Genomic DNA, 27,893 nt, shown 5'->3' with positions numbered 1-27,893 from the left:
TCAAATTCTTTCATGTATGAGCAAGCTTTTTCTTGTTTAAAAAGCATCAAAAGCAAGGCTAAAGATCACCTCATTTCTGTTGAAGGTGAAATCCATGTGTGCTTATCTCAAGTTTGACCCAGAAGTGAAAAAAAATACTATGTTTTCCTTAGATTTTTAAAATTTTGTGAAAAAGAGTAATTTTAAGAAAGGTAAGCTAAGATTAACTACCTGTTTTTACCCAAGAAAGATTGGCTAAAAATTGATTCTCTACTCAAAAAAGCATTGTCAATTATTTTTGGATTATTATATCTACAGCTTACTGATTGCACTAATGTACCATGAACTGTAGGTATTATAATTTTTATGCAGGGGTTCCCTGAGACCTGAAAATTATTTCGAGAGTTCCTCCAGGGCAAAACGGTTGAGAAAGGCTAGTCTAAGCTGTTCCCTATCTCGGCAAAGCCTGCTCCCATCTTTAATATACAGCACTTTTGAGTTAAATTATTGAGATTTTCTCCCTAATTTTCTCAATAGATAGCAATTCAATTAATATATGACATCTTTCCAGTTCAAGGCAACCAACACATTGCTATTTTGAGGATAAATAGTTTTGATTACTGATATGATGTAGCAACATTTTCAAATTGTTTCCGTGTGAAATGACATTTGAAAAGTACTGAAATACTGGAATTGTCATAAAATTTGTTAGTAGAGTTCCATACTTACAATAAGAAAACATTAGTTGATACATTTCAAAGTACTGATTAGCTAAAGAAGAAAAAGAGGCAAAAGAAAGGGGAGAAATAGTGAAGACAAAGAGTATGAACAGTTAAGAATTAGATTGAATGATAAAATATAGTGTTATGAGAAGAGAAATAATGGATTGAAATGTAAAATAAAAATTGTTAATTATTTGTACCATTTCTTAATTGAACCATACATTCTCCATATTAGAAATATTCCAAATGTCAGTCAAAATTTTAAATTACTAAATGAAAACTCACATTACTTAGTTAGCTCTGAAATGAGACACATGATACCCTTTCACTTGAATGCAACAAATAATATGTTTATTAAGTATCAGTGCTGGTAAATTACTTTTGTGCATGTTATACAGCTTTACAACATGCTCTGCAGAATAAGTCAAAGTGCCACAGTTGAGGTCTTTTTATAGCATGTATATTTGTTAAACGCCACCAGCAAAGGACTGTACAAAAAGTTGTAGATGACAGTGTTACATAGATAATGTTCTGTCATTGAATGGTTGTTACAAATAGGAAAAAGAATCATAAGGATTACAGAATTCCCACAAAAAAATCTATGGAAAGTGTTTCATCTCTGTTGTGTAGAACTAAAGGATTCTTTATTTTGTTTGTATTTTAGAAAGCCATGGAAGAAAGGAGATGTGTGTGCAGACACTCAAGACTAAACTAGTGTGAACATTGTACAATATATTTGTTCACTATTTTTAAGCCCATGACAGAGGAGAAATGAATATTTCAACTCACAAAAATATAATGTTCAAGAATTGAATGACCACTTTGTGAACTGACACATATGCATTTGCTGAATTTCTAGGGAACTGTTCCCTAATATATCACTGCACTTAATCATTTAAAAGGATTATATAGTCATAGTCATAGAGTACTACAGCATAGAAACAGGCCCTTTGGCCCATCTTTTTAATGTTTGCCCTATGTGTCCACCAAAGAGATATGCTGAAATTAAATTTCTCACCTTAATTGCTCAAACTAATTCGTATCAGGTAAGATTACACAGGGCGGGGTAATATATTGGCATGGATAGGTGTGTGGCTAACAAAAAAAAAGTGCCAGTAATTTCTTGTCAGGAAGATCAGTGCTGGGACCTTAACTATTTACAATCCAGAACATAAACTTGGATAAAGGAACCAAGTGAACAGTAGTCAAATTTGCTGATGATCAAAAGTCAGAAGGAATAGCAAGCTGTGAGGAGGACAGGAAGGACCTGAAGAGGGATATAGATGGGTTATATGAGTGGGCTGAATGCTGGCTGATAGAATACAGTATAGGAAAATATGAGGTCCTTCTTTCTGGAAGTAAGAATGAAAGGATATTATCAACAGTACAGGATCTGCATGGGCCAAGGAACTACCTGCACTTGGTTTCAAGAATATGGAATACAAGAGTCCATACAAATTATTGGATGCCCAGAACACCAAACCTAGAGAACTGCATACATTTTTATCTCCATATTTAAAGGAGGATACGTTTGCATTGGAGCAATACAGAGAAGGCGCATAACGTTGGTTCCTGGGATGAAGGGGTTGATGTATGAAAAAAAGTTGAGCAAATTGTGTCTAATTTGTGTTTAAAAATTAAGAGGAGATTTTATTGAAACATTTCAGAATCTGAAGTTCTACCTACCCAGATTACCCAAAAATTGTACCTACCACTCAATATAGTTCTAAATGCCACTAAAAGAAAAAGATCCCCATAGGAGACGTTCACTCTTTTTGTGGTATCTAGAAATAGGGAGCATAGTTTCAGACTAAGGGGGGCGCCATTTAAGAAATAGATCAGAAAGAATTTTTTCTCTCAGAGTCAAATTCTCTGTCTCAGAAGCGGAAGCAGAGTCAATGAATATGTATGTTCAAGGCAGGGATTCACAGACGCTGAAATACAGTATGCAAGGAGAGAAAGGGAAGTTGAGGCCAAGATCATATCAGCCATCATCTTATTGAATGATATATCACCTGGGCTCTATGTGGCCGATTGGCCTGTTCCTGCTCCCCACCTCTTGTTTTCGGGTTCTTTTCGCCCTCTTGTGTGACCTTCTCGCTCTATGAAGGAAAGTATCTGGCGGCCTTTAGACAACTGATTGTCCACTGAGTAAAATAACTAATCGTCCGATGAAACTCATTCTCTACTGAATTGCAGTGAAGTCAGTTATTTTATTTATTTGAGTAATCGTAGTATAAATGCCGATCGAATGCCTTTCCTAATTTAAGATCAGTCGACACTTTGTATGAATTACTCAAGATGGTTCAGAACTTAAACTCTGGAGGAACTAAGCGGGTTGAAGAGCACCTGGGATTGGAAAGGAATTTCAGATGCAGACCCCGCATCTCGATGCTCCCCGGCTCACTGAGTTCCTCCAGCAGTTCCGTTTTGCTTCAGATTCCAGCGCCGGCCGTCTCTCATGTCTCTGGTCTTATTCTAACAATGACCACGAGGGGGCGCCCGAGAGCTGCCCACTGCGCTGCTTCCACTCAACAGCAAAAAGTGTCGTTTTGTACCTTCTCTCACAGATATGACTAAAATATATACAACAAGGGACGTGGTCAGCGGTCATTTACTCGCTGGATCTGATTTATTTATAAATAGTAAGCTATGTAAACAGCATAGTAACTTACTTATTGGTATCGGTTCAGGACTTGGGATTCAGGAGATCTGGCAACAAGTTTGTCTACTTCCTGCTGTTTCCTGTGTGAAGTAATTTGCTACCTTTCTCCCCTTTACGCAACAGACAAGGTCGGGTTGGAGAAGGTGAGCAACCCCCGGACACACCACAGACCGCAGTGGTGAAGTCTAGAGCAACACAGAAACCGCTGGAGGAACTCAACAGGTCAGGCAGCATCCTGGTTTAGGGTCTCGACCCAGAGCTTCCATGATTCCTGTCCTCTCACGATACCGCTTGACCCGCCGAGTTCCTACAGCAATTTGTGTTTCCCGAGAAGAGAGGATCATCAGCGTCCGTTCTCTCCTCGTCTACCAGGCTGTAACCTCGAGAAGGTTCCTCAAGGAAAGAGAACCAGTTGAAATCGACATTACCATTTGTGCGTAATTTGAAGGATCGAATATGACAAAGTGGATTTATGCGAGGAAGTCCAACCCTACGAAATACACCAATTTTAGAAATCTATTCAACAAGCCATAACTCTCCACGAAACTCCAAGGAGTTATCTCGCGAACCGTAAGGAATATGAAAAAGCAAAAGGGATATCAAACAATCTGTCTGAGGAACTCAGCGAGAGAAAGCATCCGTGGGAGTGGGGGAGAAATGTCGAGGATCTGGGTCGTTTCCAGTAAATGGGATATGTTTGTATGTTGTTATTTAAGGGAGAGCCCGAGGTCCTGTTTTTCTCCATTTCAATAAACCAGCAAGAACCATACCCATACGTTATGTTTAAGGCACGTCGTTCAAGGCCGTCGATTCTCCCTGTCCGGGCTTCCTCCTGATTCGTGTTTAAAACGCAACTCGTTTTGTGTCATAGCATCTCCAGTGCGGTATCCATTCCGTTTCTCGGTCACCGCGGAAAGGCGCAAATCTGAATGAAGACGCAACTCTGGGCAACACAAAGGCCAGCTCACTGCCGGAGTCTGTTAACACAGTCTGTATGTAGGAAACCGGTCGCAAACGTTCTCAAACCGCCCGATGTCAACCGGCGTGTTTGCATTTGAATCGGTTCAGTCCACTTACAGTCTCCAGGCGGGCTCACTGTCAGCAGGTGACCGAAGTCACATCTGAAGTGAAATCAAATTCATTATGTCCCAGCCAAAGTTCAGGCAGCTCGTCCACTCGATCCAAACCCAGTTCCAGCACTAGGGTCATGAGCACGTCCTCATCTATGAGATCCGTGTCGATGATGCCCGGGGCATGTGGCGCTGGAGCTCCCGGGACGGCCTGCGCCGGGGTCTGGGCAGCACCCGCTGCCTGGCCGTCTCCGGACAGCGGGGCGGGCTGCAGCGCCGAGCTGTGGTACTGGCTGTTCAGCTTCTGCAGCTGGAAGCTGGCCAGCAGCTGCGGGCCGTGCAAGGTGAACTGCTGCTTCTGCACCCCGCACGAAGAAGTGATCAGCCCCGCGTTAAACTGCCCACTGGAGCCGCTGGGAACCCTGCTCCGGATCACCGAACCGCCGTAGTGCAGCATGGCGACCGTCTCACACTCCTTCAGTCCCGGGTACACGAGGGAACTCATCGACCCAGCAGAAATCAGACAGGGACCTGAAACGGGGAGGGGAGGGAAACAAAAAATAGTTTTACCAAGGAGGTAAATCTCAAACATAAAGACTGCAATCTTTGTTATTCCTCTGAAGGATCTCAACTCGCAGTGTCGCAAAGTTTCCTCTGACCTACATTTTGCAAATTATCTCCATAAAGAGAATGTTGCAAAGCAAGACACCAAGACAGGCCAGAAAAGAAATTCTTGGGAAATGCTTCCCGTTTACGATATTTTTAGGAGCAATTCGTACCCGCTTTATATTGGCTCATAGTGTGGCCTTTGGGCATTTTAGGAGGCGTAGTTCACATAATATTTTGCGAACTGGATACTGACGTAGAAATAAATAACCCACACAAACAAATGTTCCCGTTCTGCGTAGTGAGATGCTAAAACTTATTCAGAGTAAAAAAGTAACTGTTCAAACTCCAGATCTTCGACATTATTTACTTTATTACGTCCTTCAGCGATCATTATAAATAACTTCGTTCCATGGATTTTAAATTCACTGTTCTCAGTATTATTTTTATTTGCAGTTTGACCTCGCACATCGATTATTTGTTAGTTTTTTATCCGTTGGTGTGCAGCTTTCCCTGAAATTCTGTTGCATTTCGTTTTTCCCGTGTTTGCCTAACAAAATGAATCTGACGGTAGTATTTAGGGTAGGTAGTTGATAACGGATTGACGTTAAGCTTTTGATGTTGATTGTTTTTATTTTGTTTAATTTCTAAATAGATTCTGTGTTTGAATTATTTGCTTCGTCCGTCTGGATTTAGAGATACAGATTTCTAATAACCGGGGGCACTTCCGCAGTTTCCTCGGGGACTCACTGGAATATTCAGAACATCGGTTGCGACGGAGAAGGGCTGCAGCGGCCCGGGAAGGTGTCTTCTGTCACGGAATGCGGAATGGGCGCCGGGCATTGTCCCAAGAGCTTTTAAAAAATACCTCAATGATATGCAACAACAACACTGAAATCTACTTAATAAATTAACACAAACGGATGGACTTTTTATTGGACGGGGGGGGGGTCATGTAATTATGGAGACAGAGCTGTAACCTTTGACAGTGGCTGTAAGCTCACGTTTAAGAAGTATCGAGTGGAGCAATTCACTCGGCGGCAGGTGCTGGTAGATGGGAGTGGCATAGATTTGATGGTCAGTTTGCAGATAGTGGGCTGAACGGCCTGTTACTGCGCGCTGTGACTTTGAAATCCTTCATGTAAGTGGCAATATTTTCCCTGGTTCCACACTCCGTCTTTTCTGACCAGATAGAAGGCGGCCGTTGGCCTTCTCTTTGGTTTATTCCCGCTCTGTGTGAAATCCCAAAACCTTCATTCCCCAGTTATTCCTCGGGAACACATGCTCACCAGCATAACCATTAACATCCTCTCCCTGGTTCTCCCAGCAACCACCTATCGTTGGCACCCAAGATCAATGCTCTGTTTGCATTATGTCTAATGCTGTCCGCCTCTTTCGTTTTTGGACGCCGTGTAAAATCCCACGGTGCCACGGAGACCTCTTCAAGCTTTACCTTCTACACGTCTCGAACTTCAGAAAGTAGGGAGGACCATATTCATTCTAATGGCTGAATTTGATCCTATATTAGATATACCGATCATCCAGTGTACTAGATACTTGGTAAGGATTAAATATGGATATATAGGTGAAGGCAGAACGTATGGAACAATCAGAGATCTCCCTATTTTTAATGCAAGGATACGATGAATTTATGTTAATATCCACTACGTGAAAATGTCACAAAAACCAATGGGATGATTTTTGATTTTGATACCCCCCCCCCCCATCCAATATATTTGACTCATATTGGTCACTTGATAGATATTCTGTTCGTCGAAAGAATCTGATCGCTCTGACTCCAGGGTTGTCAGCAGGGTCAGATTCTGGAAACGTCGAAACAGATCTATCTCCAGCAGACGGGTGAAAGCTTCAGCAGCGGAGGGCACCAGCTCTGTGAAACCACCAAGCCGGAAGCTCCTTCCATTGCCACTGATAGTCATTAGATGTCGTTATTCATTTTTTAACTCTAGTTCTCCGAAATTCGAATTGTTGTGATTAAGCAGGGGGCGTCAAACAAAGGGGAAAGGGAGATCCGTGACCCATGTGAATGCAAACCCGCTCTCCCCGTGGATGATGCCCAAGGTTAGTGTCTCTAGATTTCTCTTGCAGACGTGATCCGATATGGATCGGATATTCTCTACAACCCCTCGTCCCCCCTTCCCGAGAATGTGGCCCTCAAATATCTTCGCGATGCGACCCTACCCCAACTCGTGCTGCCTGGGTTCCGCTCTCCACAAGATCCGGATCACTCCTCAGGGGTCAGCGCTTAGTTCAGAACCGCTCTGTCCTTTATTGGGTCCAAGCGCACGGTTCGATATATCAAAGTCAATTACTTGCAGCGTAAACGCAGATTTTCTCCCGCTCAGAGTCCTGACGAAGGCAGAGTTAACGGGAGTTCACTCCGGTCCTGCAGAGTAGGACAGAATGATCCCCACTTCATCGAATCGTCTCCGCGCTCCGCTCCCTCCGTCAATCCCCCAAGTGCAATGAAAGAGCTTTTCATTGGTCTCCGCACTTTATTCTGTCCCAGTCCCATCAGCATTCACTGACTCAAAGTACAGATTTCACCCGAGCAAGGAGACTGGAAAATCTGGTCTGGATTTCAGTGCCGAGGGATACACATACGAGGTACGTTTAAAGTGTGGTAACTGTTATAATGTGGCCTTTTCGCAGATTGGTCTGATCAAAATAAACAATCACCAGAGGAGCGATATTACAAACATGTAGTGTTCCGCTGTACTGATTGAAAAGGCCGAAGGCAAACTCCCTCAAACCGGCTTATTAATTCAAACTGCACACGAACAAGCTCATGACTACTGACGGAACCCACACATAAACACTGATAGTACTTAAATGACAATACCCATGAAAACTCGGATGGAGATTACACATAAACACCCACAAAGAGAACACAAAACAGGAGCAAAAAAACATACAAAGATTTTAATTATTATGTATCAAAAAATACTACTGATCCACTAACTTGACTTGGCATTGCTCAGTGTTCAGTGATCTGAAGGACAGAGATTAGGAAATCAATCCCTTGTCATTATTACAGCCGGAGTCAGGCTCCACTGGAAGAAATGGTACTTTCCGACTGTTATCTGCCGATCCATATTAGCTTGTGTAGGACAAGTCTCAACTCCAGTTTGCTCACTGCAAAGCCTGTGCCAAGACACGGAAGAACAAATGGACAATTGAATCAATACTACAGGAGAGTGGTCAAAATTAAACGGACTTCCCCCATGCTGATTTTTAAAGGCAACATTCACAGGAGGGGGCAATTCCATTTGAGGACGGTGGGTTTCGGATAGGGCGAAGAATAATTTGGAGATGAGTGCAACGTGTTGTCATTCACAGGCACAGGTTCTGCATCCCTGATATCACCCACCTGCAGATTGTAAATTCATAGCAGTGAAAAAGACCCTACCATTAATAACTGTAATCCTCTTACTCACTTCCCTATTCTTCCGAATCGTGTAGTCTGCATTATCAGCCTCAGGAGAACATGGATGTTGGATGAAAGGAAATTTAAATTAGAAAATTTCTTCTGACATTTGGACACAGAAAATCTCAGGAAATATCAGTCCACCCCATATTTATCTTCTTCACTCCACTGACCTTCCCCTGTGAAATATTTGTGATCCTTCTGTTCAGAACACAGTCTTTTGAAAGAGTGCATGTGGAAGCATTTGAGATACCCAAAGGTTTAAGTTGGGTTTTCAGCCAGCAGGTTGAAGAACTTGGGCCATAGGTCGTAGAAAACCACCAGCCAATGAGCAAGGAGTAAGCATGTAGGAGCAGAAGGAAATTACTAGCAACTATCATCCTGCAACATCAAAATCACCAATTCTGGTAGAAAGATGATTCAGCTGAAATACCACCCACATTTCTCTTTCTGGAGATGCTGCCCAGCCCTGATCATATAAAATATTACAGACTGCTGACCGTTGCTCTAAAACTGCCATCAGTCCATCATTCTTGCCATACACATGACTCCATGTTTTGCAACAGCCCAGATCAGCTCCAGAAAGGGCAGATGTTCAGGGCTTTTGCACAAAAGTAGCTGTCTAATTGGCACTTCAATAACAGTATGTCTCAGTATTCAGGACAACTTGGAGACCACCCGTTACACACACTTACTTTTCAATGCCATCCTGTGTAATGCTGCACATTGCAAACTGTATTTCTTTCCAATGGGAAAGTTCCCTGTAGATTTGTCATTACCATAACCAGTCTCTTTGCTGTTGTGCTTTATCCTGCTGACAGTAATGGAACTCTGGATTTGCTTGCATATTTTTTCAATTTCTATTTACCAAATTCATACAAAGCACCCATCTCCCAGCACTTGTATCAACAGCTTTATTTGTAACAGTCAGCAAGATTGGTGAACAAAAGACGTATCAACTGGCTTCATTGAGAAATTGAGCACTCAAAGCAATCTGGAGTGATTTGCCTTGGCGTTGAAAGATGAATACGGTACACTTTAGTATAGGTGGAGTCTTCCATTCTTTTCAGTTTCCACACATAATAGGAATTTCCAGCAGTTTCTGAAAGAGCACCATCTGGTCCCCTTCCTGCATCTGGCAGGATGCTTTGTTCTAAGATTGAAATGTCTCTGCTCTGAAACATTTGGGTTAGAGGACTCAATCCGGTGACGCCTCTGGCATGGCGCCCATAGGAACTTAAGTGATTCATTTGGATTGTTGAAGCTTTCTGGGGGTACTTCAGTCCAAACCTTCAATCAGTCCTTGTCTGGGAGAAATTGCTACTTTGACCACTTTGCCAATCAGGATCTTGTTAACCATGCATTCATCTGATTAACTTCTGGTGCTTTACAATACTTTACCTTGCCTGGAAGACTGCCAGTGAGATTGTAGGTAATTATTTGAACAACACCTCTTTGCAAGCCTTAAATAGTAAGCCTATTTGGATAGAGAGCACTTAATTCAACTGTCTGCAGCCAACTATAATTGTAAACAATATGTGGAGATGTAACAGCCCCAATCAAAGCTTCTGTGACAGATTTAGTGCTGATACCAAGGCAGCAGATTCTTTACACGTTAATGTTCTGCATTCTACCTCTATCTCTGCTTGAGCACTCAACTGGACTCCTTGTTTTTGATCAATTTTTAGTCCCATCACCATCCCCCACCCTTCACCCCAGGTGGGAAGACAGCACACCTCTGGGCAAACAAAATCTTGTTTGGGATATATTAGTCTAGAAATAAACTAAAGACAACATCACACAGCTCCAAGAAGTGATGCTGAAATTCCAGAACAATAGTGACAACAGAGAACAGACAACAGGAATGAAGTAAACAGGGACTTGAAGTTACATGATCTTTTAAATGGCTACTTTGTTAGTAAATTCCAACATCAAAACTGATCCATGACATAATAGACGGTGTATTTTCTGATATAAAAACCAAAAATGCTAGCAATCCTCAATAGATCCGAAACCATCTGTGGGAGGACAAACAGACTCTGCCAGATAGACATTCCGTCTTTCATAAAACTCAATAGGCAGATAGATGACAGTTATTTGAATTTGTGTTTCAAATTTGAAAACCATCTCTCTAATGAGATGAAAGAACAATTACTAAATCTAGTGACTCATGTACTCAAAACAAAATCCCTTTTACAAGGAAGCACCCCATGATCTAAAACTGTAATTCTCGCCCAGTTCTTACTGAGGAGTAAGCTGCTAGCTCTGAACAATGGCATTCCCTGTGCTATGCATCAGTAAGTTCAGGAATCATACACAAATGTAGAAGCCTGAACTTCTTGATAAGTGGGGAGTTTTGCTGGTCCTTCTCTGTGGCTGGACTCCACATGGAGTCTAGTGGCAGAGTGTGAACCTGCTGAAGTTACACCCAGCTTGGAACTGTGGAATCTGTTCATTCATCCTGCTGCACATTCAAAAACAGTATTGTTTCAATGGAGATAGAAGGCTATGTGGGATTTAGGTAAAGGCAATTCATATTATTTAATTAATTTTTTGACTTTTCTGAACTGCTGTAAAAAGTTTTTAATTGTTTGAATAATTTAATAACTTGAATTCTTTCAATGTTTCTAAACAAGAGTAGCATTCGATTTTTTTTTTCACTCTGCAAACCCACATCATTTAGGGCCTGGGGCAGCTTCTACAGGAAGTGTTCACGAGGGGATTCTCCCAAAACAAGGGTAGAGAAGTGTGGATGGCTGACTACAGCTGGGAAATTCTGGTTCATTGACACAGATATTCACCCAAATGTACATTGTAATAATTACAGAACCAATGTCTGCCATGATAAGGATGGTTGAGCTGGGAAAAGATTCATATTACACTAAGTGGCCACTTTATTTGGTACCTCCTGTACCTACTAAAATGGCCACTAAGTGTATGTGTTTGTTCTTCTGCTGCTGTAGTTCATCCACATCAAGGTTCAACGTGTTGAGTGATCAGAGATGCTCTTCTGCACACCTTGAAGCATTCTGGCCATTCTCTGATTAACAAGGCATTTCCACCCATCGAACTAACACTCACCAGATGTTTATCTTTATTTTTCACACCATTCTCTGTAAACTCTGTATACTGCTGTGTATGAAAATCCCAGATCAGCAGTTTCTGAGACACTCAAACCATTCCACTTGACACCAACCATCACTGCATGGTCAAAATCTCTGAGATTTCATTTCCTTAGCATTCTGATGTCTGGTCTGGACATCTGAACCTCTTGACCATGTCTGCATGCTTTTTTGCATTGAAGCTACATGATTGGGTGATTAGGTATTTGCATTAACGAGGTATACCTAATAAAGTGGCCACTGAGTGTATAGTGAGGATTCTTGATTTTGGTTTTATTTCTGGAAGAAGTTGTTATTTGGTGCATGATACAGTTATAGAATGCTGTGTGTGCTCTTATGTGGGTTTCCTGTTAAATTATTTCCTATTGCCATTGAAGATTTCATATGATCCGGAGCCTTGATCTGATCTATCGACTGGCAAACTGCTTAGCTGTATTGTCTGCTGGGTTTCTTATTTAGCATGAAGGTGGCCCTGTATGGCAGCTACCTCAGATTGGAGCACCAAAGCTTTGTATGGGTCCAGTGCAATTGGCACCATGTCCTTCTGAATTCCTAATTGAACTAGGATTGATCATTAGCTTGATAGTATCACTTCAGCTAAGGATATGAATGGAAGGCAAGTTAGATGAGCAAAAGGGGGAAATAAAATTATAGCTAGAAAGGGGGGAGTGTAGGCTGAATAGGTAAAATCACCACTTCATTGCTAAACCATGTAGATTAGGAAGGTGTAGGTTCAGTTCCAGTTGAGTTAGCTGCTCTCAGCAGGAAGATTTGGATTGTTACAATTAAGCTCAGTTCCTCAAGTTACCAGAATCATGAGAAAATAAATGAGCAGTGCTGTTTCCAGTTATCTTGAATGTGCACACAGAAACAGGCCATCAGCCCATGCTGATATTTGTGCTCTTCTTAAGCTTCCTCTTTTATTTATGTGTAATTTTCTCTTCTGTTTATGTGCTCATCTAATTTCCATGAAGTATCACCACATTTTTCAGCACACATACACTCTAGATAAACCATTTTTTATAAATTTCCTAATTTCATAGTGAATCTCATACTAAAAGTCTCCAACTTTCCTCTTCATTAGAAATGAAAACTGCTTCTTAGCATCGCCTATCCAATTTTTAAAAAATTATTTTAAGTCAAATTCTGTCTACATTTTCAGTTGCAATCCTGTAGTTTCTAGAGAAAATTGTGACTATTCAATGAAGTCAAATTATGCCATTCCCACAGTGAATCAACACTTCCCATTTAGCACATGTATTTTTACATTTCCTCCTTTCCATTTTTGACTGCCTTTAGTTATTTTTTTTGTCTGCATTCCCATCCAGCTGCTGACAGCTCCAAAGATCAAGGCAGAAAGTGTTTTTTTAAACGGTGTCTTCTGGACAACATTGCTGTAACTGCAAAACTTTTAGATTGGGATTCAGAGCTATTAGTACAACAGCAGCTTGTAATCAGAAAGCAAGTAAGAATGTACATTGGTGCAAATTATGGATCTTCGAAAATACGGATACTGTTTATTGCTGATATTCAGTATTACACTGCTGAAGCAGTTGAAGAATATTGGGATGATTTCAAAGACTTTGCTTGCATTTTGATGCTGATCAATCATTCCATAAGATGCAGGTGCAGAGTTAGGCCATTCAGCTCATCGAGTCTACTCCACCTTTTGAACATGACTGATTTCTTATTCCCTCTCAAACCCATTCTCCTGCCTTCTTCCCGTAACACCCTTACTAATCAAGTATCTCTCAACCTCTGCTTTAAATATACCCAATGATTCCACAGCCATCTGTATCAATGAATTCTACAGATTCACTACTCTCAGGCTGAATAAGGTGAGTCTAAAAGAGAAAGTTAACAAGCTGGTCACCTACAGAATAGGTCAGCTTCTCACCCAAACACACACACCATCATATGTGACTGGTATACTGTATGTTGCTTTTCCCACAGCAACCTATGTGTAATGTAGTCAATTGCATACTTATACGTGTGCTTGGTCAGTGCCACTGTAGTGCAGAGAAATCTGATTTAAATGATCCAGTTTTTAAGCAGAGGTTTTCTGAATGGCACGGTCTGTGATTTTTCTCTCCAGTATCCTGTGGATACAGTACATTTAGGATTTCCAGGAGTGCTTGAATGGACCACACTGTCCAGCTACCACATATAGAGCAGCAAACTACACTGCACCTGTAAAATCTAGTTACTGATTGACTTTGGGGAATTTAGGGGAGGTTTTGTGGGAACTGAAACTTCTCCTGACTGCTGTCCAATGATCCCTGGCAATTTGAACATATAAGATTATATGTACACAATAAATTTGTTACAAAAAAAATTACAAAAGAAATTCTAGGGAGCGCTAACACTCCCGTAATCATCTGGTGTCTAGTGCAAGTACATATCTTTATATTTATTGATATTTGGGGATTAGGGCATCTGTGGGTATTAATACCTCTTGAAAAGCTTTTCTAAGCTGTTTCTATTTGTTAAACACTATAGTTAATAGCCCCACGATGTAGACTAGGCTGAATTGAACTATAAGTAGCCCTGAGAATCTCAGATTGATGCTGCTCCATTGCTGAACACCATATGGAGTCCAAAGGCAAGCCAGACATACTGAGGTTCCACAGCTTTACTCTAGGAAACCAAGCTCTCTGATATGACACCCGTGATTTGAATAGGCATTTCCAACTTAAAAATAAAGATAACTTAAAAAATAAACAAACCTTAAATATGTTAATTATTTGCAGTGATGTTAGTAATTAAAAATTTCTGAATATTTTCAGAGCTTTTCTGAGAAAGGGACTGTCAAAATTGAGCAAAGAACCCCCATTAAAGGAGTAGATTCTGAAAGAAATGAATAATCACTGGCATTTTTAATTTATTTTATTAATGACTATTTATTCTACACTTTCTGATTACCATAAATCTGCAAAAATGAGAAACAGTAACAGGAACAATGTAAAAAATACCATTTGATTTCAACTCTTAACATTGATAAATTGCTAAACTCCTAAGGCTGAGGTATAATTACAACTTTATGTTTAAGACCCATTTAAATTGAACTTGGTTTAAATAAAAGTAAAACAAACATGCTGATGCTGGCAATTGAATGAATTGTTAAAAATGAATTGCTTCATTAACATCTACACATAACCTATGGCAATGCCACACAAGGCATTGTTTCTCACTTTAATAAATAAGGAATTTCATAGGAATGATTTAGTGTGATCCCTGCATTGAGTATTAAAGGGGAAGAAAATTATGAACATTTAGGAATTGGGGTCCAAAAACCAATTCCATTAGTTCCAAGCTGGATTGAATCCCCGACAAGAGTTAATCCCAACACAGTCATGTCACCGGAAGAATTATGGTGTAAGTAAAATAAGAACTGAGATGTGTCTAATTTTCTTTTTCATTTTTCTTTCTCTCATTTAATTTATTGTCTTATCAGCTCTCTACAGCCATCTTTAACTCTACTGGTGTTGCAATTAATTATTCACTGCTCTTTTGGTTTTAGTTCTGTCTCAGTTACCTTGATTGCATCCTAATTCCTTCCTCAAGCAATGTTAGCAAAAACTGATCATCTAATACCTGTATATCAAAGATAGTCATGCTTGCCTAAAAATCACTAGTCATTGCATTCCAACGGTGAGAAGCACAGAAACATTTTTAATTGACAAGACACTTTTTAATGCAAGTGCAAATGAAAACAACTTGCTTGTATTTTCTGTTGTCATCTCTATTTATATGAAACATTTTAGACAAGTGGAGTGTATCTGTACATCAGCACAACTCCAGAAAAAAATCATTTTTCTGAAAATGTTCAAATGGTGAGAGTTGACGACACACTTAAGATTCAAAACTGATTAGAAGACTCACCATAACTGATGTTTGAAGATGTTTTACTTCAACAGAAGGTGGGACAATAATTACTGTGTTATCTTAACTCTGTGCTCACCATGGAGTATAGCCCACCCAAATTATTAGGATCAATACCAGCAAACAACTAGCACTTAGTGGTTAATATGATATCTCTTTAGGCAATTTTGGTTCTTTAATGTTCTTGGGTTGAGTAAACATTTGCCAGGCAACACTCAGTGATCATAGTTGCTATCAAGTCACACTTAAATCCACTTAGTGGAGCCAGTTTTCAATGCCATTAATATATCTTGTAAACTGCACTCAGCAATTCAATTTATGAGAATTCCCCAAGATCTCATATTGGGAAGAAACAAAAAATGGGTCTCCCTGACAGCTAGTTTCAGTAGATCTTGGACAGTTTATTTTTGGATTTGGAGACTGGGCATTCGCAACAGTAGCATGCCTTGGTGAAATATGAAAATGGCTCACATTATACCATTTTACATCCCACATTATAAATGAACTGCCTCATCTAGCAAAGCTTCCATGCTTTGTATCGCCCAAAGTAGCCTGTTAGTTAGCTACCTTATTGTTCCCAGTGATTATTTCATCATAATTTTTCCATCAAATTCCCTCATATCATCAACAGTTTTTAAACACTAGTCATAATTTCTAATGTTTAAATTATAATACTGATATGTTTTTTATTAAAAGAGTCTTAGAGTGATATCTGGCATTTATCCTAGAGCATAGGAATTTCTAACTCTTGTCCTGACATGCCACATGTTAAGCTTATAAACACTTTCACTAATTTGTAGACATCAAATTGCTAACAGCAATGATGGTAGAATTCTAGTCCAAGATTTCTGCACAACAGCAACATTTTTCAAACCTAGATCCATGTAACATTTAAACAGGACATATTGCGACTGTTTTAAGTTCAAAGATATGAGAATGTTTAATTTCAAAGATGTGAGACATCTTTAAATGTCTGGGGCACCCTTGTCATACAGAGAAACCCAATTCTACGGTATCTCAGAACAACTCCCTCACAAAGGAAGACCAGAGAATTGAAATATGACATTTTTACAGAAAGTCCCACCTTAAAAAAAACTCCAAAGAAAACAATGAGGAAAGAAGGGTCAACTTATGGAGGTGGTATCCACAGTAAAGGTCCAACTTTAACTCCTTGTATGGAATTCATTCCGATCTTATTCTAACAAATGACTTTATGTAGCATACACCTTCTCCAGGTATTGTGGTCCATTCCTGGGACAGCAGGGACCCCCTCCCCGCACACCATCTTCTAACCAGACTTAATTCTTGAGTGGGAGAGTCTCCCTTGTATATTTCCGTGCTACCAACTTTGTTTGAGACCCTGAACTCCATTGAAAATTTAGCCAAGAAACTGTCATAAAGAACAGTGCACTGCAGCATTAAAATGTTAAATTGATATCTTACATTTTGAAAAGGTGTTTTTTTGCAATTTTTCAACAGTAGATGAAATTGATTAAATAAATGCTTTTCACAATAAGCCTAAAATATTAATTGAATTCCTGAAAGTGTAATTGACAAATTCCTTGGCCAATCAGAAATCAAAATGCAACTCCACCGAAGGTCACATTACAAAGAAGCAATTAAGATCAAGTAAAAATATATTTACAACATGAGGTTAACAAAATAAGCAAACACAACAAGATATGACAATTTTGGAATATTGAATGGTCTTTTCCCCTTAAAGTGTTAACTGGATCTTCAAGTTTCAATGAGCATCTGTTGTCCTGGAACTTGCAAGTAATTTTGACCCATGTCTCCCCTGCAGCTACAACAGGCTCAGACTGCACGCAGTTCAAAGATTTTGCAGCCTTCCGCTCATTCCCATTCAAATATTAAATTACATTCTTCAGATTTCCTGGAAAATACACACAAAAACACAATATTTTTACATAAACTTTTAACCTTGCTCCTCACAGATTAACTTCACCTTAAATCCCCCCCAAAGAATGAAGTTTCAGGACCAGCTGTATTCTTATTAGCTACAGAAACATTAAACAATACAACAAAAAAGGTTCTTCTTCAGGAATGTTATTTCTGTACAACTACTGGACAGAGCTCAAGCTTTGCTTTACTGTCTGCAGGTCCATTTTGGATAAGATTTATTTTCAGTTATCTGGGGAAGTTGGAAATCATATAAACAATCCATGTACTGACAATGCTTCATTTAAAAGTATTCATTTCAGTTCAGATCCAGGAAGTACTCAGGCCAAATAACATACATCTTTAATAGAGATTAACTATATTCCAAATTATTCCCTTTTTATTGAAATTACTAACACCTTGTTAACTATTTTCAGCTGTAATAAAGACCGAAATTCAATAAATTTACACAATCCCTTTCTTTGTAAAACCACATTTAATAGCTAACAAAGAATTATCTTATTATTTCAGTAAGTTATTAGGATGAACTGTTTTACACTAACCATTTAGAATTCATATGCTTCTGCGGAAATGCAACCTCCTGAATTTAATTATATCCAAAACAATGGGTTAGTCAAGTACATTTCATGTGTCTAGTCGGTGTCCATTGAATGCCCCCCATTTAATTGCCCTTGTGAATTTGGTGTCTCACATCTCCAAAGACTCAGGGTCAATCTGACATCTGGTACTGTCTGTGTGGAGTTTGCACGTTCTTCATGCGACTATTTGGGCCATTTCCACGCTCTCCCTTTCAAAGACTTCATGACTATCAGACAGGCCACAATACCACAAAGATGATAGTGAGACTGAACATTTGATATCCTCATTACCCAGGCCATGCTCTTTTCTTACTTTCTCAACCATCAGGCTCTTGAACAAAAGGAGATAAATAACTCACTTGCCCATCCATTGAGATATTCCCATAACCAATGATCTCACATTAAGAACTCTTCATCTTGTTATTTCATGTTCTTTTTATTTATTGCTATTTGCAATTGCACAGTTTGTTGTCTGCACTCTACTTGATCCTGTTATAGTTATAATTCTATAGATTTGCTGAGTATATCTTCAGGAAAATGAATCTCAGGGTTGTATGTGGTAATCTATATGTACTCTGACAATAAAAAATGCTTTGAAACTTTGGTATTCCTTGATAGCTGATGCAGAGTCTTGACCCGAAATAGTGAGAAATCCTTCTTTCCCTAAAGATACTGCTCAACCCAATGGGCTCCTCCAGCACTTGCTCCAGGTTCCAGCAACTGTGTTTCTTAGTCTCCTTGTGTTTTGTTAGAAACACATTCATCCTAGTTAGTGCCCAATACTTGTTCAATTTCTGATTTCCATCTTGTAGATGATGGAATGGTTTCCGTGAGTGAATTGATGAGACGCTGTCACTGGATGTGCAGTCTGTCATTGGACATCTAATGTTCCTGGGAAGGCAATATTTACAAGGCTGGTATAATTAAGCACTTGGCTAATATTGACCCTACAGGATGATGATGGTGACGATGGCAACAATTTGAATATCAAGGAGTCTAGGTGAGACTTGTTTTAGAAGGTGGTCATTGCCTTGCACCTGTTACATTATGAACGTTAATTGCCACCTATTAGCCTAAGTCTTAATCAAATCTTGTGGCATGCAAATATGGACAATATTATGATAGAAATGAGCAATGTATTGTCATTAACAAATAGTAAAGATGCTAGTCATGTGGTTGCAAAAATCCACTTCTGATATTATGTAAACAAGTTCACAGATGAAAAAAGTATGAATATAAAATATAATCTTGAAGGTTTTTTTTGACAATTTTCATTTGGAAACCAGCAGATAGGAATTTAGCTCTCCCTGCTGTCAACTACATCACTAAAGTAGCAGTTAGTTGAGACCCCAACAGAGATTCCTGTAGAATCTCGACTTAGGTGAACCATCCTTTTCAACTCTGGACTAGCAATATCCAGTCAGTTAAGACATTTCAAGGTGCCTTTTCACCCTATCCTTAACAGAGAGTCTATTAATTTCCTGTCATCAGATGTAAGACTACAAAGTTTCCATCTCAAAGCTCTCTTAAACAGCAAAGTGGTTTGCAGACATTTCCATCATAAAGGAACAGCTCCTGAATTGAAAGATTCAGAAAAAGCAAAATGTGAACATCTGAAATGTTGTCATTTCCTTTAAAACAGGTCCTGGGATCTGTCAAACCTTAATACAATTTACTATTATTAATTATTTCGTGCAAAGAAGACTCTAGCTTCTTTGGGATATATGGCATGTTACTCTCTTCCTATGAAGTAAATAGTAATGCGAGGTAATTATTTAACATCCACCATTTCTTCATTTTCATTTATAATGTCCTTAATACTTTAAAAGGGCACACTTTGTTGAAGGCATGTCTGACAAAGTGAATCAATTCAATGAGAGGGCACTAGATGCATAGGATGAACGAAAAAAACAGTGAAGGCATCACACTGAAATAACGCTTATATGTGAGTAGATAAAAAGGATATGAATTTTAAATAAGAGACAAGAGGAACACGACAAAATGCTTAAACCTGAAGAAAGTACCAAAGGAGCTTGGGATCACACCAAAGTTTGATAGTGTTCAAATGGGTCAAGTGGTGGGAGGTACAGCTGGATGGGAAAGCAATATTTAGAGGAAAGACATCTTCCTCTCTCTCAGTCAGCTGTCCATCCAGACCATGATTTGAAAGTAATTGTCTCCAATATGTTCATGAACTGCAAGGCTTTGTTCACAAGTGAACCCAAATTCTGAAGACTGATACAGAGGGTATTTAGTAGTTGATTCTTCAGCAGAGCAGGTGAGGTAAATTAGACACAAGATTAGTATCCAGCAGCTGTGCTGTGTAGGAAGGTTGGCAAGAGCACTGGATGTCACCTGGCATTGATGGTACTAAGGAGACAGGAATGAGTGACTTCATGGTCCCTCTGAAAGATCTGAAATGACATGTCCTTTCCTGGTTGTGGGAAATATTGCTGCTCAAATCTGTTATAAATGCATTCAAGAAATATGTTTTTTTCTGACACGGGTTTTCCTCTTTATCCTAATTTAGTGAGAGTTTCTGCTGCTCACCTCGGATGGTATCGAGTAACTGTTCAATCCGCTGGGGATCGTTCTGATCAGTTCTGCAGCTTTGTGTGATTTCTAGTACATAATCAGGCCCATACTCTGTAAAATACTATAAAAGCAATTGCATTAATAATGGCATTTTAAAAAATCTGCAGGTATGTTAAGCTTCTCTTCAATCTTATTTTTGATGCCCAGAATAAATTATGTGTTGTAATCAAATCAAACTTAAAACCAGTTTTGGTCTTGTACAGAATAATGGACGACTGGAACAGAAATAAAGACTGGCATCTCAAATGAAGAATATACACGGAATTGAATTCACAAGAGATTCTGCAGATGCTGGAATTCTGAAACAACACACACAAAGTGCTGGAAGAAGTCAGCAAGCCAGACAGCATCTGTAGAGGGGAAACAACCTGTCACTTAATCAGGACTGGAAAGGAAGGGAGTAGAAGCCAGAATAAGAAGGTGGGTTAAGTGAAGGAGGTGATAGGTGATACCAGGCGAGGAGGAAGGGGTGAAGGAGAGAGAATAGATGAGGCAAGAAGCTGCACAGTGATAGGTGCGTAACGCCCTGGTAAAGATTTTGCTGCTACTGTTGTACGGTATTTCATGTAATGGTTTTCTGTAGAAGCAGTGTGCTCTGCTGGTAGTGTTTCGATTATCATTAAAGAAAAGTGATGTTTAGGATTGTTGTGTCATCCAATCAGAATGGTGGAACTGGGAGTAAGTTCCGGAGAACACTTGGGGAGAGGTTTTGTGGCGGACATGGAGGTAGGTTGAGGTCTTCTTTTGGCGGGAGATGGAGAGAAGAAGCTCAAAAGAACTGGCTGTGGGATTCAATCTGACGGGATGCGCATTCCATAGAGCCCAAGAGAGGGAGTTCTACCAGGGATCGGTGAATATGAGTTGGCACCGTGAGTACATTGGACACAACCGCTTTGGGAAGATTTGAGCTCCAACCTGTGCACATTTGACTGTTTAATTATGATGGGCCCTTCTGTTTTTTCTTTCTTTTCTTTAATAACTGGTTAAGTTAACATTCATAAATATACTTTCTCTTATAATAGTATGCAGTGCACGGTCTGTTATTTCTTGCCAATGGCCGATTGCATGGGGGCAGTAAGTTACACAGTATTCACACAGATCAGGGTTCGGGTGGGTGAGACACCACAACCTCACCGGTTTGGCGGTACAGTAGACATACAGATGTCTGAGAAAGGTAGTTTTCTCACCGCTGAGTCCGATGGCTTTTAGTGAGGGGCTAACGAGCTGCCTCTCTGAAGATGCCTGGGAAAAGGGGGTTTCAAGTGAAAGAGGCAAAGGAATAACAATGGAGTCTAATAGGAGAGGACAGGGGCCATGGAAGAAAAGGAAGGAGTAAGGGAACCAGAGAGAGGTGACAGGCAGATGAAGAGAAGGGGTGAGAAATCAATCTTCTTTCCATCTGTTTGGAAGTTACCCAGAATGAATACAAGGTGTTGCTCCTCCAACCTGAGTACGGCCATAATATTGCAGTAGAAGAGGCCATAAACAGATGCCAGAATGGGAATGAAAAATAGAATTGAAATGGTTAGCCAGCATGAGATTCTGCCTTTTGTGGCAGACGCGAGTGAAGGTGCCGAACATCATCTTCTTTAGCCTTTTACCTCTTCCAGCTATCACCTCCCAGTGATACTTCATCATCATACCCCCCTCACCTGCCATACTGTACTCCTATCCCTTCCCCCACCTTGATTCTGCGTTCTGCCCAAAGCATCCACTGTTTATTCTCCTCCACAAATATTGCCTGACTTACTGAGTGCTTCCAGTATTTAGTGTGGGATAGATTAAAGTACAATCATTCAGCTGTGAAACTATAATCAAAATACTGAACATTTAGTGACTGTTGCCTGAAATCATTCCTTGGTACTTTATAAATGTTGCATGAAGAAAAAGAATGGTTTGGGTGGGGTAGTTTCAATTTTCCTAGAATTTGCTAGAAGTTTGGAAACCAATTGCCTTTAATCTTAAGAGCTGGGAATTTACACAAAGATACCTTGATGGCTTTCAATAATAAATTTGTATAGAATGTGTAGAGATGACATTGTCTGCATTCTTATACAGTACTGTAGTAACTTTATGTATTGGACTGCACTGCTGGTGCAAAAATAATCAAATTTCATGACATATATGAGTGAAGGTAAACCTGATTCTGATACGGATCTCTATTGTGAAATGAGAGTGGGAAGGGGAATCACGGTTGGGAAAACAGGAAGGGAGAGGGGAGGGAGTGAGAAGCACCAGAGAGACATTCTGTAATGATCAATAAACCAATTGTTTGGAATCAAATAACTTTGCCTGGTGTCTCAGGGCTGGGTGTGTCTGCACCTGCACCAGTTCCAGCAGGCACTCCCTCTCTGCCACCTGCTCCTCGCCCTCCCACAGCATCCTACCCTTGCATTCCCAACAACCTATGTGCCTGTTAGATTTACAGACTTGCTCTCCACTCCACATTGACAAATACAGTACCATGCAAAAGTCTTAGCCACCATAGCTCTACACATATATAATTAGACTTTTGCACAGTACTGCAGGCTTTGCAGCCCTGACCGTATCAGGGTATTCTGACTGAGGTTTCAGAATCAAAAAGCAACCTCTCACTCAAATTAATTATTTCCGTCCATATATAACAACCCAAGCTCATTATTTGTGAAACAGGATTTGAAAGGCAATTGCCTGTAAATTCCCCAAAACAATATATTCCGAAGTAATTGCAGGAAATGCCAACTAGTTCATTGTTTGGGTGTTGATAAATAATTAAGTAACCTGAGATTCCATACAACTGGAACCAATTATACTCAGGACAATGGAGCTGCAAACCCAACCAGAGATTAGCAGAGCAGAGTTCAGGCTGCACCATTTCACTCAGTCACTGTTCTCAGCTTAGTCATGGTTTGCTACAGTTTCAATGAGAAAGGCATTTGCAAAGGAAGCTTGTAATTATTGCAAAGGGTTGAATTCCAAACTTCCATCCACGTTTATTATTAGTCCAAAGTGATAAAATAATGGATACAGAGTACTTGACTCAACTATAATCACAGTCTCTGACACTCAAAACGGTCTTTGTTTTAGCTGCGTTGTAAACGGCCCCATTCTAAAATGTCAGCAATAGTAAAGTAGTCCAGAGATAAAGCCATCTGGTTCACTTGCTTCAAAGAACAAATTGAGAGACAGATAGTAAAAATTAAAATTTTTAAAGTCATCCAAAGAAGTGATGAAGTCTGGTCTAACAGAAAAATGATGTCTCCTTGAAGGTGTGCGACAAAGAGGATAATGCAGCTTCCAGATCCTTTCCCTTCCTAAAATTCCAGTGATCTATTAGAATACTTAACTGGAAAGTCAGATTCAAAGATTCAAAGTCAGAGTCAGGACACATTGAAATGTATTCAGTCAGCAGAAACTAGAACACTGAGAGCCAACAAGCAGTGGTGTACATAGAGAAAAGAATGTGGAAAGGTTGAAGTATAGTTTTAAAAAGACATCTGTTCATCTGTTCATGAAAAGATTTTAGATTACTAAGAAAAAATATTGAAAACAGCAACATCTGAGTGGTCTTCAAGTTGTGCAAGATCAATTTGTAAAGGAATTAAATTTAAACTGTTGCTCCGCTGCTAAATACAAGAGGAAGTGTCAGTTATGTCAGCTCAACAATGATGTAGATTATCCATGGGAATGGAACAGCCAATATCTTCTCAGAGTTCAAGCAGTGGCCAATTCTAAATATATAAACTTTGCTGAGGTGAAATATTTTTAGCTTAAAACATACACATGATGAATAAAATTTGCTACATTAATATAACCACACAAGATCACAATTTTTTTTGCTAGAAACTAAAATCATTTGAAATCTCATTGTGGTCTCCAAATGTTAAATGTCAGGTTATTTTACATTTCTTGGTCTTGATTTTAAGTCCACTGATCATAACAGCAATACATTTAACCCTAGCTTCATTGTTCTGCTGCAAAAAAAATCTTAAACAGCCCATCCCATTCCAACCAGCTTGTCAACTTGCTGATTTTGATGCCTTCTGTTACAATAGATCTTGACAGTAAAGCAAAGATCAGCCAGCTTGCCACCTTTGCCATTTCTCTTTGTTTCCCTGGGCTAAGCTTCTAGCACTTCACTCAGTAGTGACCAACAACTCTAGTTTCTCTGCCATATCCTTTCATGCTACCTTATCTTGTCCTTAAGACCCACCTCCTTCTCCTTAACCTTATTCCCCAAAAACTCCTGACTATCTAACATTGCTTCTTGGGCTCCATGTTAATTTATAGTGTTACAGGTTCTCTCTCCTCAACTGCTGTCCTGCACTCCTTCAAATCTGACACAATCACCTCATTGCTCCAAAAAAAGATCTACCTTCATTTCCTCTCCAAAATCCTTCCAGATTAACGTTGTCCTTTTTCAATATTCCATCTAACCAGGTATTGTCACTGTCAAGTACTAAAATGCCTTTAATCACAGTAGAGGCTGGCTATTTGGTGCAAGTCAGAGGAGTTCTGACTAACATCTGGTTGGATTTAAATCAAATTAGCTGTATGTTCTGATAAATCTTTTTGTTATGGGTCAGGACATGCTTTGCCATGACAGCTCTGTCTGTACTTTACTAAATCAATATGACTTACTTGGTAAGGAAATAACTTTCAGGAAGTTGAAAGTTTCAGGTCCAGTTCTATGATGTTCCATCCTCAAAGAGGTCAATAGCATGGTTAACATTGCAATGCATATGGCAATGGCTGGGTCAGCTTGGGTACGAGAAGAAATTCTGAATACTTAAGACTTGGGATGAGTTCAGATTGATTATCACTATATTTCTAACCATCTAAGTTACTATTGATACCTACGTGATTTTGACAAAGGTAATCTATCCCTTTAAAGCAACATGTTGCAGATGTTGAAAATCAATAATTACAAAAAAAATACTACTGGAAAATCTCTGTAGGTAAATGAACTCTGGTAAATAGTCAACAACTTGTTTCTCTCTCCTCAGCTGCTGCCTGAATAATTGAATATTTTAGCAATCTCTGTTTTTTTTCATGTGCATGAAGCAGGGTCAGGACATTGAAGGTACCAGAGGATCAAATTATCTGGACAATCAGATGTTAATTTATTATGACTCAAACATGCATTTAATTCACCTTTTTAAAGACATTTTGGTTAGCTAGTTTAAATAAAGCATGGAGGAAGAGCTAAGATGGCACCAGAGGGCGACTTCTTCAAGCTCAGCTTCTTCCTGAAGCATCAGGAACAAAGGTGATGAACTGAGAGCTTGGATACATACATGGAATTATGATGTAGTGGCCATTACGGAGACTTGGCTGGCACCAGGGCAGGAATGGATTCTCAATATTCCTGGATTTCAGTGCTTTAAAAGGGATAGAGAGGGGGGAAAAAAGGGAGGAGGGGTGGCATTACTGGTCAGGGATACTATTACAGCTGCAGAAAGGGTGGGTAATGTAGCAGGATCCTCTTTTGAGTCAGTATGGGTGGAAGTCAGGAACAGGAAGGGAGCAGTTACTCTATTGGGGGTATTCTATATGCCCCCTGGTAGCAGCAGAGATACCGAGGAGCAGATTGGGAGGCAGATTTTGGAAAGGTGCAAAAATAACAGGGTTGTTATCATGGGCGACTTTAACTTCCCTAATATTGATTAGCACTTGATTAGTTCCAAGGGTTTAGATGGGGCAGAGTTTGTTAAGTGTGTCCAGGATGGATTCCTGTCACAGTATGTTGACAGGCCGACTAGGGGGAATGCCATACTAGATCTAGTATTAGGTAACGAACCGGGTCAGGTCACAGATCTGTCAGTGGGTGAGCATCTGGGGGACAGTGATCACCGCTCCCTGACCTTTAGCATTATCATGGAAAAGGACAGAATCAGAGAGGACAGGAACATTTTAAATTGGGGAAGGGCAAATTATGAGGCTATAAGGCTAGAACTTGTGGGTGTGAATTGGGATGATGTTTTTGCAGGGAAATGTACTATGGACATGTGGTTGATGTTTAGGGGTATCTTGCAGGATGTTAGGGATAAATTTGTCCCGGTGAGGAAGATAAAGAATGGTAGGGTGAAGGAACCATGGGTGACAAGTGAAGTGGAAAATCTAGTCAGGTGGAAGAAGGCAGCATAGACTAGGTTTAGGAAGAAAGGATCAGATGGGTCTATTGAGGAATATAGGGTAGCAAGAAAGGAGCTTAAGAAGGGGCTGAGAAGAGCAAGAAGGGGGAATGAGAAGGCCTTGGCGAGTAGGTTAAAGGAAAACCCCAAGGCATTGTTCAATTATGTGAAGAACAAAAGGATGACAGGAGTGAAGGTAGGACCAATTAGAGATAAAAGTGGGAAGATGTGCCTGGAGGCTGTGGAAGTGAGCGAGGTCCTCAATGAATACTTCTCTTCAGTATTCACCACTGAGAGGGAACTTGATGACGGTGAGGACAATATGAGTGAGGTTGATGTTCTGGAGCATGTTAATATTAAGGGAGAGGTGTTGAAGTTGTTAAAATACATTAGGACAGATAAGTCCCCGGGGCTTGAAGGAATATTCCCCAGGTTGCTCCACGAGGTAAGGGAAGAGATTGCTGAACCTCTGGCTAGGATCTTCATGTCCTCGTTGTCTACGGGAATGGTACCGGAGGATAGGAGGGAGGCGAATGTTGTCCCCTTGTTCAAAAAAGGTAGTAGGGATCGTCCAGGTAATTATAGATCAGTGAGCCTTATGTCTGTGGTGGGAAAGCTGTTGGAAAATACTCTTAGAGATAGGATCTATGGGCATTTAGAGAATCATGGTCTGATCAGGGACAGTCAGCATGGCTTTGTGAAGGGCAGATAGTGCCTAACAAGCCTGATAAGAGTTCTTTGAGGAGCTGACCAGGCATATAGATGAGGGTAGTGCAGTGGATGTGATCTACATGGATTTTAGTAAGGCATTTGACAAGGCTCCACATGGTAGGCTTACTCAGAAAGTCAGAAGGCATGGGATCCAGGGAAGTTTGGCCAGGTGGATTCAGAATTGGCTTGCCTGCAGAAGGCAGAGGGTTGTGGTGGAGGGAGTACATTCAGATTGGAGGGTTGTGACTAGTGGTGTCCCACAAGGATCTGTTCTGGGACCTCTAGTGTTTGTGATTTTTATTAACGACCTGGATGTGGGGGCAGAAGGGTGGGTTGGCAAGTTTGCAGACAACACAAAGGTTGATAGTGTTGTAGATAGTGTAGAGGATTGTCGAAGATTGCAGAGAGACATTGATAGGATGCAGAGGTGGGCTGAGAAGTGGCAGATGGAGTTCAACCCAGAGAAGTGTGAGGTGGTACAC

General features: G+C 40.1%; 2 protein-coding genes and 1 long non-coding RNA gene across 5 annotated transcripts in view; 1 reads left to right on the top strand and 2 right to left on the bottom strand.

The window, feature by feature from the left end:
- Positions 1-1,030: 1,030 nt before the first annotated feature.
- Positions 1,031-7,636, bottom strand: cited1 (Cbp/p300-interacting transactivator, with Glu/Asp-rich carboxy-terminal domain, 1). 3 transcript variants are annotated; one of them, XM_073058369.1, is made up of 2 exons: positions 7,376-7,636; positions 1,031-4,967 (listed from the first exon to the last, which is right to left on the bottom strand). In XM_073058369.1, exon 2 carries the CDS (start codon positions 4,939-4,941, stop codon positions 4,465-4,467), a length of 477 nt encoding a protein of 158 aa, XP_072914470.1. In that variant the 5' UTR covers positions 4,942-4,967; positions 7,376-7,636; the 3' UTR covers positions 1,031-4,464. The 3 variants fall into 3 exon arrangements, with proteins under 3 accessions (XP_072914470.1, XP_072914469.1, XP_072914471.1); XM_073058368.1 differs by having other exon boundaries at positions 7,245-7,635; XM_073058370.1 differs by lacking the exon at positions 7,376-7,636 and adding an exon at positions 5,100-5,161.
- LOC140734439 (uncharacterized) lies at positions 6,870-21,017 on the top strand. The gene is made up of 4 exons (XR_012100541.1): positions 6,870-7,124; positions 7,573-7,670; positions 20,523-20,694; positions 20,791-21,017. It is a non-coding gene; the product is annotated as an uncharacterized lncRNA (long non-coding RNA).
- Positions 14,484-27,893, bottom strand: part of hdac8 (histone deacetylase 8) — a 106,363-nt gene continuing 92,953 nt past the window's right edge. Inside the window, exons 10-11 of the mRNA XM_073058365.1 lie at positions 20,543-20,648; positions 14,484-17,388 (exon numbers count right to left, since the gene is read on the bottom strand). Of these exons, the coding sequence (XP_072914466.1) occupies positions 17,366-17,388; positions 20,543-20,648 (129 nt within the window). The 3' untranslated portion in view covers positions 14,484-17,365. The remainder of the gene's footprint in view (positions 17,389-20,542; positions 20,649-27,893) is intronic.

This window comes from Hemitrygon akajei, chromosome 10 (genome assembly GCF_048418815.1).
Source record: "Hemitrygon akajei chromosome 10, sHemAka1.3, whole genome shotgun sequence".
NCBI classification, from domain to species: domain Eukaryota; kingdom Metazoa; phylum Chordata; class Chondrichthyes; order Myliobatiformes; family Dasyatidae; genus Hemitrygon; species Hemitrygon akajei.
Note: the sequence above shows the minus strand (reverse complement) of the source record. Positions and strands in the feature narration are given on the sequence as shown.